At 36.1% G+C, this 14,636-nt stretch overlaps 1 protein-coding gene across 1 annotated transcript in view; it reads right to left on the bottom strand.

Moving 5' to 3' along the window:
* LOC132476099 (centrosomal protein of 170 kDa-like) overlaps window positions 1–14,636 on the bottom strand; it is a 108,055-nt gene that overhangs the window by 50,474 nt on the left and 42,945 nt on the right. Inside the window, 3 exon segments of the mRNA XM_060077836.1 lie at window positions 6,111–6,404; window positions 6,591–6,754; window positions 10,388–10,864. Of these exon segments, the coding sequence (XP_059933819.1) occupies window positions 6,111–6,404; window positions 6,591–6,754; window positions 10,388–10,864 (935 nt within the window).

The following is a 14,636-nucleotide window of genomic DNA, read 5'->3' as shown; positions in this document are numbered from 1 at the left end:
AAATTTTTTTAAAAATTGTTCAGTGAAGACACCGCAAGAAAGAAGATTAGTATAAGAGGAAGAAAAATCAAGCTGTCATAATTTACCTGTTAAGAACCACTATTTGCTTCGGCCCATTAACTGAGATTATTTCTGGATTGACAGGAAGTAGAAAAAAATGTTAAGTCAAAACCCCAATGCAGCCTCTGTTATCAATGTCCTCTCTTATGACTCAAGCTCTTATTTGATCTCTTATCCTTTAGTTCCCATACATCTTGATTGGGTGTTTGAGTGGACTTTGAACATGCCTCCTTCCTCTGTGTTCTAACTGGCACTCTCTACCTAGATTCTGACTCTGGTTTATCATAGTTCCCTGGCTCTGACTTGGACCTAATGTAAAATCTTGCTGTGAACTTGAGTTTGGAATATCTCCATTCCAAACTGCTTAAACCTGGATCTAGGTTCTCAGCACGGACTTCCTCTGGGCTGACGCACCACTGTAGATGTTCTTCATTCCAGGTTTCCAGTCTTCTTATAGTTCTCTTGGTTCTGGATTTTTCCCTACCACCTGCTGCCTATAGAATCAGCACTGATAGATACAAGGCCCCATGAGGGGAGCGAATATGCTAATAAGAGGTATTTGGGGAGTCAAAACTCAGGAAAGGAGAAGTATCTGGAAGAACTGGTCTATGGTATGAAATTTATGGAGAAGAGAAACACTTTTTCAAGAGAACCTCAAGCCCTCTGCAATGACCAATTTTTCTCTTTTCATTTAATATTAAGCTTTCTGTTTTCACTACAAATGTTTCTCATTTAGCTTGAAAGGCTATGAAGCAGCCCTGACAACATCCTCCTCTTCCCTCAGCAGTACTGTGGACGAAGGAGTGGGGAAAGAAACTGGTACTATGATGGGTTCTCTAGGTATCATCGGGAAGTCAAAGGAGGGAGGTCTAGGGGAGATTATCATTGCAATGGAAGATAATTACCTTTAATCCAGGCAGTTAACAGCACTTTCTTATTATAGCGCATCCCCATGTAAGCTTAGATGTAAAACTTAAGAGTTCTTTATAAATAACAGACATTTGTGTTAATATTATAAAAGGTAAATTTGGGGACAAAGCATAAAATAAGTTTATCTACTGACAAACACACAACACAAAAGTACAAACCAAAATGCTGTAATCCCATAACTTGGGGGTTGAGGTGTGGATATCTCAGCACCTTTTAACTACTTAACAGTACAACCAGGACTGAAAAAGATAATAGGATTTCAGCTTGATCACCTCTTTAAAGAGATCCTATTTTAACAGTATGCAACTTCTCCTGAGTTCAGATGGAAATATATGTTCTGCTTATCTTCTCTAGACCCAGAAATACAATGCATTTTGGGGAAGAACTGAAAAGGCATTCTAGTACTTATATATTTTTTTTTTTTTTTTTTTTGCGGTATGCGGGCCTCTCCCTGTTGTGGCCTCTCCCGTTGCGGAGCACAGGCTCCGGACGCGCAGGCTCAGCGGCCATGGCTCACGGGCCCAGCCGCTCTGCGGCATATGGGATCCTCCCAGACCGGGGCACGAACCCGTATCCCCTGCATCGGCAGGCGGACTCTCAACCACTTGCGCCACCAGGGAGGCCCTCTAGTACTTATATTTAATATCAGTGTATCATGTAACACTGCTGCTTACTCACTTTTTGAGTAAGTGAGTTTTTGATTCCAAGATACTATTTCCTTTTGGTTTTCTCTTAGTCCTCTGTTTGATCCTCCTTTATTCACTCTTATTCCTTTGTCCACCCATACTGGTGTTGCTAAGAATTCCATATTTGCTTCTTCTCAGGCTATACATTCTTTCCAAGTGATCTCATCTATTATTTTGCATTCACATCTACTCTCTTATAATTCCAAAACTGTTATTTTAGCCCAGACCTTTATATCTTTCCTAAGATCCAGACCTTTATATCCAACTGACTACTGGATATGTCAGCAGCTTTTTAATTGTCTTCTCTTCTTCCAGCCTTTCTAATTTTCAATCCATTCTTCACACTTACAACAGTGATTTGCACATCACTGCCAGATTTTAAAGTTTTCAATGATTCACCACTGCCTTTAGCATTAAAAAATCTAAAGTTCTGAGTACGATATGTAGGGGCCTTCAAGATCTAGTCCAATCTCATCTCTCTAAAAGTAACTGTGGTCCTCTGAACAAGTCCTCTACCCTCCTGTGCTTTTGAAAAGGTTGCTCCATATTTTTGGAAAACCCTCCTTGACCATACCTGTTAAAGGATTAATTCCACATGTTTCAAAATGAGCTCAGTTGGCAATTAAATTCAATATTTATTGAGGACATTTTATATACCAGGCACTAGGTTCCTGCAGTCATGAAGTTTATATTCTTGTGTGCAGATGCACGCGCGTGTGTGTGTTATAGGGGAGTGGGGAGGCAAATAAATAAATGGGAAACTATCAACTGGTTACAAAGCTTATGATTAAAATGAAACAAGCTGCTTTGACAGTGACTAGGGGAGGTTTTCTTAGATTGGATAGCTAAAGACTTCTCTGAGGAAAAGATATTTAACCTGAGATCCCCTCATGTAAACTATTGGGTACCCTTCCTTGAACAGTTTGTTTATCAAAGCATTCATCATACCATTTTTAATTCATATGTTTTTACTTGTGTATTTCTGTCCCTCCAAATACTTAGTTATTGAGGGGAAGAACCCTGTCTTTTCAATTTCAATCTCTCTCTCCTAACACAAAGCCTGGCACATGGTTGATGTTGAATAAAGGTTGATAAAAGTATAAATTAATGAAATAAACCAGCTCTCAAATAAGGGAGTAAAAAGGGAAAGAGACCACATTTTTTCAGGACCAAACAACAATTAAATTCAGATGGACAACAGCTGATGGTCCCAACTTCCATCCCACACACCCTAACTTCAAAAGGGAGAAAATGGATGACAGAGCTTACCCAAGCAATTTGATATGATGCTTGAATCTACTCCCATCCTCCCAAAGTCCTTCTTATGCCTTGATTCTGACTATTTTTGGTCTTTGTTTTCTTCATGCCTACAGGTTACCTCATCTTCTTCAGACATTTGTTTCCCCAGAGCCTGACTTTAGTTAGCATGAATCTAACCTCTAGCTTTAACCACAGCTAGTAGAATCTCAGCTCTTTTTCTTTGGTATTCACAAGATAATGTAGTGATTCTTGTTTTCCCCTAGACTTATGGTCTTAGCTTTGTTTTCTGGTTTATACAAACCAAGAATGACTCTGAATTACCTACTTAGTCACATCCTGACATTATTCCCTTAAATGAATCCTGCTTTAAAATCTTGGTTTCCTTTATCCATAGTGTGACCATATAATTTGTCATTGAAACTGGGGCTCTTTTTGAAAATGAAAAAAAGATGCTTATGATAATTATAGATAGCAGGTATACACCAGGTTTTGTGGTCCCTCTCTCTATCCAGCAGTTTACTTTTAAAGAGTCTCATCTGCAACAGTGACTTCTTTCTTGGCTTTCTGCTATTCTGGCCAGGCTATTCCCTCGCACTGTACCTTCCACTTGAACCTCAGATTTGGCCCTTTCAATGCTGAGGAACTTTTCAGGATTAATCAATACCTAGTGTAGAGATTCATATGTGGAAACTCCTAGTAAGGGTAATAACATAGCTAACATTTATAGACCTTTCACTGTAAGATAGGCATTGTAATAAGACTTTTATATATTTTACTGAATTCTTTTCATAACCTAGTGAAATCTCCTCCAGTTTATTAAAAAAATAAATACAGGCTTAAAGAGGTTAGTTTACTCGAGTTTACTCAATGTACTTTATCTAGTACATGTAGGGTTTGCACTTAATCTCACATCTGTCTGCCTACAAGTGTTCACGTTCTTAAATACTACAATATAACCCCCTCACTGTAAGATCTTTTAATAGAGAAAACATCAATAACTATGAATGAAGTATCCATAAACCGAACAAAGCTATAATAGGATAAAATTAATACTAATCTGAATTTTAAAACTTCTTAGCATTCTTTTTTTTCCAAAACCTATCCTTTTATTCTCTATTTGACAGTATTTTAAATAACACTATACTTGTTCTCAATAACCAGAGGAAAAATTATAAACTTTAAAATAATCTGAAAGAAATGTCATTATTGATTCCCAATGATGAAAATAATTCGAAATCACCAAGAGTCATTTTCTATTGCTACCACCGTGTTTTTAGGTTTCCTTTAATATAATCAGAAAAATCACTTTATCTGTTTCTTAGTTGCTTTATTTTGCTTATTAACAATTTTCATAACATCTATTTCCTAAATTAATGGTTCTCTAAAAGTTTGGAAGTCTGTACCCCAACAGTAAAATATTTTGATCATGTGCTCCTCAATAAATGGATACTAGAAATTACGTACATACACTATAGAACACGCTCCTAAATAGAAATAAAAACTATGAAATTAAAAGTAAACATAGGGCTTCCCTGGTGGCACAGTGGTTAAGAATCTGCCTGCCAATGCAGGGGACACGGGTTCGAGCCCTGGTCTGGGAAGATCCCACATGTCACGGAGCAACTAAGCCCATGCGCCACAACTACTGAGCCTGCGCTCTAGAGCCCGTGCTCCGCAACAAGAGAAGCCACAGTAATGAGAAGCCTGCACACAACAAAGAGTAGCCCCTGCTCACCACAACTAGAGAAAGCCCGTGGGCAGCAACAAAGACCCAACGCAGCCAAAAATAAATTAATTAATTAAAAAAAAAAGTAAACATAAATCCAGGGCTTCCCTGGTGGCAGAGTGGTTAAGAATCCACTTGCCAATGCAGGGGACATGGGTTCGAGCCCTGGCCCGGGAAGATCTCACATGCTGCGGAGCAACTAAGCCCACGTGCCACAACTACTGAGCCTGTGCTCTAGAGCCTGCGAGCCATAACTACTGAGCCCACGTGCAACAACTACTGAAGCCTGTGCGCCTAGAGCCCGTGCCCCACAACAGGAGAAGCCACTGCAATGAGAAGCCCGCGCACTGCAACCAAGAGTAACCCCTGCTCGCCGCTACTAGAGAAGGCCCACGTGCAGAAATGAAAACCCAATGCAGCCAAAAATAAATAAAATAAATAAATTTATATATATAAAAAAAGTAAACATAAGTCCTAATAATTTTCCTGTATCCCAAAGGGTTATTTACCTCGTCTTCTCTCTAAAAGACCACTCTGTAAACTCATCATGTGAACTAGTGCATCTCAAATGTTAATGTGCATATGAAACCTGCTTTTAAGCAGATTCTGATTCAGTATGTTTAAGATGGGCCTGAGATTTTGTATTTCTAACAAGCTCCCTAATGATGCTAATGCTGCTCACGTGCTGAGTAATAAGAACTTGAACAAGGGATTAATGTTTAGCCAAATTTATGTTTCTATCTTCCAGCGGATAAAATATACAGCTGATTCTAAAGTCAACCTTCCATTACTGGGAGCAAAACTACTCTTTAAACCATACAACAATCATTATACACATTAACCAATAACATCAAAAAACAAATCTGAAATGTAAATAATCATCATGACTAGGTATACACTTGGTTAAACTCAGAGTATCATAAACACACTGATTTTGTTTTTATACACTTTTCTATCACCACAGACAGCACTGAATAGAAAGTAAGAGAAGAAACTAAGGAAAAAGAACAAAATTGATTAAAACATATGTATTTTCATCTGCTTCCAAAATTAGTAGGCAGGAAACCTTTGTTTATTATCAGTTAATGTTCATGTTTATATTAACAGAGTCATAGCAATCTGGTTTTGATTTTTAGTTTTTAAATAAATGCAAAGTGAGAATGGCCAAAGTATAGCATTTGAAAAGTCAATCTTAAATTTACACAACTTTAAAAGGTCCAACCAGCTTATACGTACAGGACTTTACATATGAAACACGGGCAAATTCAGAATATAAGCAGAATAAAATCAGAAAGCATTTGGTTCTTATTGTTAGTCTTGCAGTTCCCTAACAAAATCCTAAGGTTTCAAAATACTGACTACATGAAAACATTTTATACTCTCTAGTAATTTCCAATAGTAATACACCACGAGAAAACTAACATCATACCCAAATTTCAATTATTTACCTTGTCAATCATTTTTCTTGCTTCCACTTCCTCACTGTTGGGACTCTCTAACTCAATGGTATAAGTACCCGTGTCACTTTGGTCATCATCATTATCCTTTTCAGAAGCAGCAGAAGTAGCTTGATTTTTTAACATTTTATCCATCTCCTGGCTTGGTCTGTGCCCCAGACTCCCTGAACTTCTTAATAATGCAGTTTGTAGGAAGGGAATTGACACCGATGGCTCCTCTGATTTCTGTTTTAACAATTTCCCATGTGGAACACCATGCCCCCCTCGGTGGTGCGCAGAGCTAGTCTGTAAAGACAAAGAAACCACTTTGGCATCTGCTGTTGGAGATTTTGTTTTTTCAAGTTTTGTATGTGGTGCTGAATAAGTAGTTTCCTGACACAAGATTCCCGTACTGTGAGTAAAAGAATAGGACCTTCTTTTTCTGGGATTGTCTTCATCAAAGAATGCAATCATAAAAGCAGTTTGACTTACAACAGCTTGGTCTTGATGCTTTTCAGTAGCCTGGGTCTTCTGTAGCTTTTTCTGTTCTGAATGGTGGCGCCTTAAGTGTTCCTCAAGAGTTGCACGTTTGCTAGAGCGCCTGTGAGCCCCAGCATTTTCTGAGTCGCTTTGTGTACCATCATCATGTTTATTTCCTGGACACAAAAAAGAAACCACATAATAGAGAAGGAAAAAATCCCATGTAGAAAATTAGAAGCACATACAAAAGTGCTGCTTGTTTGGCCCCCTTCCCCTTTTCAATCAAAAGTCATATGTTCTTTTCAGTAACAGGCTCTGCAAACTTCCCTCAATTGCAATGCTTACATTCAAATTTTATCAACCAACAATGAGTCCTTTATAAACAACTGAATAGGATTACTTTTCTTTATCCAAATTTTAACTTTATAATGGTTCACCAATGCCTTAACAGATAAGCAATGCTATATCTCTGTGACACTCTGTATTTATAACATTAAACATTAATCCTGCCTTTAAACCTTATACTTTATTTAAGCAATCAAAAATTTATTTTTAGCGTTAGAGAGAAAAAGACAGAAAAAAGTGTGATCCCACTGAAGTGCTTATCATTACATAGGAAAAGAGAATGCAAATGCCATAAAAAAAAGTGATGAAACTTAACTTTCAGTGACGTTCAAAACTTCCAAAAGTATAGCATACCTTGCCTTTTTAATATAAAAATGCAAATTTGTAGTTTCCACCAATTATTGTACAATTCTTTACAAACCTCTTTCTAGCTATGAGAATTTTCGCAATTTTGCATGTGTGCTCATTTAAACTCTGGTGGCTTCAGCGAGTTAAATAAAGCATGCTAAAAGGCCTAGCATGGAAAAGTGCAGTCTATGAAATCCTACATAAATCTACCAGACAAATGGCATGGTGCTAAATATAACTAGATAAAAATATGTCTTCTCTGTTAAACATATAGAGTCAAGTTAGAATACCGTAGTTGAATTTTGAAAACATCAGCTTCCTACCAGAGGTTTTTTTGTTACCCTTCATAGTTCTATTAGGGATTAAATGTGAAACTTTACGAAAATTACTTGATGTTTCACTGATTTAGAATTCTTATTATCTAAATAATAAGTACACTAGAAGAAATAATCAAATGACAATTATTATATTATTATAGCATGAATTTAATGGAAAGTCAAGAGCTATTCTATGCATGTTTTAGATTGAATCACAAATGAGGGCTGAATCACAAATGAGGGCTTAAATGATAGCTCTTTAGAAGAAAGCTATAAATTACTCTAGTCAACCACATGTATTCCAATACTTCCAGGACTAAATCTGAAAATCTTTCTTCAAACTAGCAACTACTGAAAATGCAATCTGAAAGGAAAAAAATGGTGTTTAATTTAATTAATGGAATTCGTGCCTTGGTAATTAAGCTAGGAATCATGGATAGACAGGTGGAATGCAGATATTTGCTAGTTCAAATACAAAACTCACTAAAAACAGGACATTGTACAACCTATTTCATGTTGCACTGGATGCACTGAAAAGGAATCCAGTTTGTGAGAGCTGTAAATAACTAAACTCCCATATTTCATGTGTAGTAAGACCAGATAACCCATATCACACACATATACAATATGAAAATGTCATCTTTACAGAATTTAGTTCTTGTAACACCATACAAACAGTTGGCACTTAGTTAGCATCAGGTCCTTTCAGTATCTTTTCTTTAAGTTTTGGGTTAAAAATTCTCTATAGATTAGCCATTTTCTTTTTTCAAAAATTATTATTCTTTTTGCATTTCTCAGTGTTATACAAGATAACACATCTGATCAGAACTGCAATTTCTGTTCTTACTTAACAAAAAAAAAATCACTTGGAACTGTTCTTAACAAGATTCTTTCTGTTTTGTCTATTATTAATCAGTCATTAATATGTTGAAGTTTTTTCAGTATTTTTAAGGGTAGATTAGCTGTACCTAGTCAGGAGTTGTGGCCAAAAAAAAGCTGCAACTCTCCTAAAGGGTAAAATTGTATGGGTTTTGTGAACATTATTTTCTTTAACTGTCCCAAAGCGCGTGCACGTCACTCTTGCAGGAGCAAAGTTGTTTTGTTTTGCCTACTTTCAAGTTTTTGACTAAACAGTTGCTGAAAGTCTATTATTAAAGTACAGTTATAATAAAAGGGTGTAATAAGAGTTTTTTGTTTTTCATTTGTTTTCTTTTTTTTTTTTTTGGCCACACTGAGTGGCATGCAGGATCTTAGTTCCCCCAGCAGGGATGGAACCCGTGCCCCCTGCAGTGGAAGCATGGAGTGTTAAACACTGGAACTCCAGGGAAGTCCCATAAAGGTACTTTTTAATGGTGTCTTTTAAAAGGATATTTTAGCTCATTTTTGTACATTTATTGAGGGTGGTCTAAAAAAGACGATGTCATTTCTAAATTTTCAAAGTTCACACTACTTTTTATATTAGAGGATATCAGTATTATTTTATCCAATTCATAAAAATGATCAATTTACAAATGGGTAGCTTTCATTTGTGAGCTTTAACCTATATATATCAATACAGGTATAGGTCTCAATTATATATTTGCTATTATCTAGTAGGAGTAAAGACAACAATCACATGTTAAAAGTTCATATGCCAGGTAACTGCTTATGATTATAATTAAATATAGAAATAGGCCCTGACAAAGAATTAGGTAATCACACTATCTCACTATCCTGAAATGCCTTAGAAATAAATCAGAAATAGGTATTTCTTCATTAGCTGAATAGAATCCCAAGCCATAAAGTACAGGTTAAACCAGGGTCAGTCTTGTCAATTATAGTGAAGTCATTCATTGTTTATTCAAATTACTGAGTACCTATCACATACTCAAGCCCCAGGAAAGAGATATAAGGCAAGTAATATATAATCTCTGACCTCAACAAGTGTTCTTTTAAAGCTCTTTAACTTTTTGTATAGTAACAGAATGGTCAGATTAACATGCAATCTTTTCCCTTACAGACAGCTTGTTGAATAAAATTAAGACAGAGTAACATAAAACTGTATTCAGAAAATTCTAAATTAATTAAATTAGCAAAATCAATGGAAAAAAAATGATCAGTTGATACTTCGATGTACAGGTATAAAGAAAGATTTTACTAACTTTCATCAAGTATTATACTAATAAAACATATATAATAATTACTTCACAAATAAACCTTCAACTACAATTTTTATAAAAGTCTTACTAGTGAAAAAATTCTTAATTCAATTAATTCCCAATATCTCTAAACAAAAAAAATTTTTGTTTCATGACATGAGTAACCTGAGAAGAGTTTGAAACACTCTACCAACAATGTGACTATATTACCAAAGTAGAACTGTCATCCCATTATCCAATGGCTTAAAACTTTCAAAATCTACATACTGCTATTTTACAGGAAGCACATAATAGAGAAGAACAGAATTAAATATATCTTTTCCTGAAGTCAAGAAAATGATGAGAACTGCTTTCTAGGGAATTCCACTGGTGAAATGAATGAATCTTTTATTTCCATAAGAAAAAGAAACATATTTAATGGCATAAATACAAATTTACAAAACCAATCTGGTTTTGGCAAGAAAATGAAGGCAGACTGTTTTGAATGAGTAAGTTGGATGTGGGCAGTTTGGCTGGCTTTTGAGCTTTAAAATCAAATATAAACCTTCAAAAATGCAGAAGCTTTATACCATATAGTTATTTATCTAATAATAGGCTGGTAACTGTGAAGACTGAACTTTACCATAAAATAGCAAGTTCTAAAATGATCAATTCACTTTACCTTTCAATCTTTTTAAGTAAACTGGAACATCACTTTTAATACTTTTGGAATCCTCTTCTGATCTTTCCCATACCATCTGAGGAGGGTTGTTCTGTGCCAGCGAGTCAGCTACTTTGTTTTCTGGTGCCATCATTCCAGTTTGAATCCCTGGCAGGTCTTGTGTTCCAGGAGAACACTTCTTTGATTTGTGGCGCCGATCAGAAGTAAATTTTGTCACATAACCTTTAATAGTTACTTTCCCTGGGGTACTGTCATCAAATTCAATGGTAAATGAAGCATACCCTGCACCTGTTGTATGAGAACTTGGTGTGTCTTTTGTTGAGCTTTCATGAGTAGTGCTCTCTGTTATTTGTGATGGTTGCTGAAATTCTTTCGTAGGGATTTCAAAATAACTTGGTTCCCTACAGAAAGGAAAAAGTACTTCTTCATTTGCAGCTGCAGATTGTTCCTCAACTTGCTTGGCATCTATGCTGCACCCTAATAAGAAAAATAAGAGAAAATTCAAAATATTTGGAAGCTTCTAGCACTTGAAGAAGTATAGTAATTGCCACTTGTATTATTCCATGGAAATCAGAAGGCAGATCATAGTCTGGATGAAAAAGAATGGCAAATGTCACAGAAGAGAAATAATTCTGATTATAAACGTAGCATTCAGTTACCAATAGGAGATGCAAGATAAGCAGCGCAGTGGCAAAAGATAGCAAAGCAGTTAAGAGATGGACCTTGCATGGCTAGGTCCATATTTTTTCCAACTTGGATCCAGAAATCATCAAAGTACAAAAGAACTGAAATCAAATGGAGATGGATATGCATGTTCAATGTACATATAGAGAGAGATAGAAAAAAATATAAACTTCCTTATCAAGTAAGGAGGATGAAATATCTGAAATATCTATGAAAACAAGTAAACTTCCAAAGGAGAACAGGTGCTCAAATGAAGAAAGAAACATGACATCAATATGTAAGCAATGTTCTGGACATAATGATTCCACTTACCATTCTTCACCATCACATTCAGAGACATTACTTTTAGAAGGACAAAAATAATATTACCAATGTGTGATCCTTATAAGAAAATAGATACATTTTATAAAAAATAAAAGAATGACTAAAGATAAAACATGTGGTTTGCTTGTGGCATTGCAATCCAAGCAGCAGTATGAAAACAAGTAAGTTAAAAATAGACAATTCAGTTGCCAGACAATTAATTCCACAAGGAAATTCAGGTACATTTCTATACAGCAGAATACATCCAAGTGTCAAAATCCATGGAGGAAAAGCTGAACTATAAATCTCAGATCAAAAAGAGCTGGCATAAGTAAGCAACTCTGGAACACTATTCCTCTGTTGCCTCAGGGACAAATATGAAGGTATAAAAACAAATGCATTTATATATAAAATATGTGAAGGCACATAAATGAAAATGATAACTGAACTGCTTTAGATGTGTTATCAGATACTGCAAATGCAAAAAGAATTTAAAGATTAAATTGCTCTGTTTTTCAGGAAACAAAAGAACTATTAGCAAGATGGTAAAGAGTGAATTCAAATGAAAAATATTTCCCTAAGGCTCAAAAAAGCATTCCTTTTAAAAAGAGATTGACAGAAACACCCTTTGCAGATAATTTATTAGGAAGGAAAGGCAATACGGGGGGGACGAGGTTGTTTCTAATCATTTTCTAATTAAGTGAAGTATTGGGTCTTGACACATTTTTTCAAATATCAAATATGGATGGGATTCTTCAGGTGCTATAATCAGTTTCTTAGCAATACGGTGAATATGAAACAGTCATAAAGCTGTTTGCTTTTAGGTTATAGAAGAATGGGACAGCAACATTTCTGTAGTCAAATGTGTGGCACAGGGTATTAGAAGACATCAAGTTCCACTTCCAAAAAAAAAAAAAAAAAAAGTGAAAGCAAACTACACAGACAGTAAACAGAATATATAACAAAAACAATTTTCAACATAAAAATTATCCTTTTCAAAATCTACTTTTTCTCAATACTGAAAATGAAAACAGTGTATCAAAAACACTCTACACTATCAAAGCAATAATTCTACACACTTTCTGGAGGATAAGCATATACAGGATTCTTAATAACCTAAGTCACGTTTTAAAAACTTCTTTATTACAGAGTTCATTTATCTTTTCCTTAAAGTATCCACTTGAGTGTTTACTCTGAAGGCCTGTCACTTAAAATTTCCATGAGAGTAATATGCATTAACTACTTTACATACATAAATAAACTCATTAATGTTTTTATTTTTTCAACATTGATTTATTTACTATGTATCATGTACTGTATCAGTACTATGTACTGCACTTGATCAATTTCATATAGTACAACTGGTTTACAAACCTATCCTACTGGCTCTGATGCTTGCTGAACTTTGGCAAGTGACTTCTTGCAATTTTCAGCACCTTTAGGAGAATCTACTTTACAATTAATCTCCTAACATTCACTTTTCAGCTGTATTCTATTCAGAATCAAACCTGTTAGACCTGCCTTCTGCTGACTTCTCAGCTTCCGTTCTATCCTTCTTGGATGGCCGTGTGGCTGACAGGGTCTTGGTGCTCCAGCTGGGGGTCAGATCTGAGCCTCTGAGGTGGGAGAGCCGAGTTCAGGATATCAGACCACCAGAGACGTCCTGGCCCCACATAATATCAAACGGTGACAGCTCTCCCAGAGATCTCCATCTCAATGCCAAGACTCAGCTCCATTCAATGACCAGCAAGCTCCAGTGCTGGACACTCTATGCCAAACAACTAGCAAGACAGGAACACATCCCCACCCATTAGCAGAGAGGCTGCCTAAAATCATAATAAGGTCACAGGCACCCCAAAACACACCACTGGATGCAATCCTGCCCAACAGAAAGACAAGATCCAGCTTCATCCACCAGAACACAGGCACCATTCCCCTGCACCAGGAAGCCTACACAACCCACTGAGCCAACCATACCCACTGGGGGCAGACACCAAAAACAATGGGAACTACGAACCTGCAGCCAGCGAAAAGGAGACCCCAAACACAGTAAGTTAAGCAAAATGAGAAGACAGAGAAATACGCAGCAGATGAAGGAGCAAGGTGAAAACCCACCAGACCAAACGAATGAAGAGAAAATAGGCAGTCTACCTGAAAAAGAATTCAGAGTAATGATAGTAAAGATGATCCAAAATCTTGGAAATAGGATGGAGAAAATATAAGAAATGTTTAATAAGGACCTAGAAGAACTAAAGAGCAAACAAACAATGATGAACAACACAATAAATGAAAGTAAAAATTCTCTAGAAGGAATCAATAGCAGAATAAATGAGGCAGAAGAACAGATAAGTGACCTGGAAGACAAAATAGTGGATATAACTACCACAGAGCAGAATAAAGAAAAAAGAATGAAAAGCATTGAGGACAGTCTCAGAGACCTCTGGGACAACATTAAACACACCAACATTCGAATTACAGGGGTCCCAGAAGAAGAAGAGAAAAAGAAAGGAACTGAGAAAACATTTGAAGAGATTATAGTTGGAAACTTCCCTAATATGGGAATGGAAATAGTCAATCAAGTCCAGGAAGCACAGAGACTCCCATACAGGAGAAATCCAAGGAGAAACATGCCAAGACACATATTAATCAAACTATCAAAGATTAAATACATAGAAAAAATACTGACAGCAGCAAGGAAAATAAAACAAATAACATAAAAGGGAATCCCCGTAAGGTTAACAGCTGATGTTTCAGCAGAAACTCTGCAAGCCAGAAGGGAGTAGCAGGACATACTTAAAGTGATGAAAGGGAAAAACCTACAACCAAGATTACTCTACCTAGCAAGGATTTCATTCAGATTCGACAGAGAAATTAAAACCTTTACAGACAAGCAAAAGCTAAGAGAATTCAGCACCACCAAACCAGCTTTACAACAAACGTTAATGGAATTTCTCTAGGCGGGAAACAAAAGAGAAGGAAAAGACCTACAATAACAAAGCAAAAACAATTAAGAAAATGGGAAAAGGAACATACATATCAACAATTACCTTAAATATAAATGGATTAAATGCTCCAACCAAAAGACACAAACTGGATGAGTGGATATAAAAACAAGACCCGTATATATGCTGTCTACAGAGACCCACTTCAGACCTTGGGAAACGTACAGACTGAAAGAGGGATGGAAAAAGATATTCCATGCAAATGGAAATCAAAAGAAAGCTGCAGTAGCAATTCTCGTATCAGACAAAATAGACTTTAA

This window comes from Mesoplodon densirostris, chromosome 2, assembly GCF_025265405.1.
Source record: "Mesoplodon densirostris isolate mMesDen1 chromosome 2, mMesDen1 primary haplotype, whole genome shotgun sequence".
NCBI classification, from domain to species: domain Eukaryota; kingdom Metazoa; phylum Chordata; class Mammalia; order Artiodactyla; family Ziphiidae; genus Mesoplodon; species Mesoplodon densirostris.
This window is presented reverse-complemented; position numbering and strand designations above follow the sequence as displayed.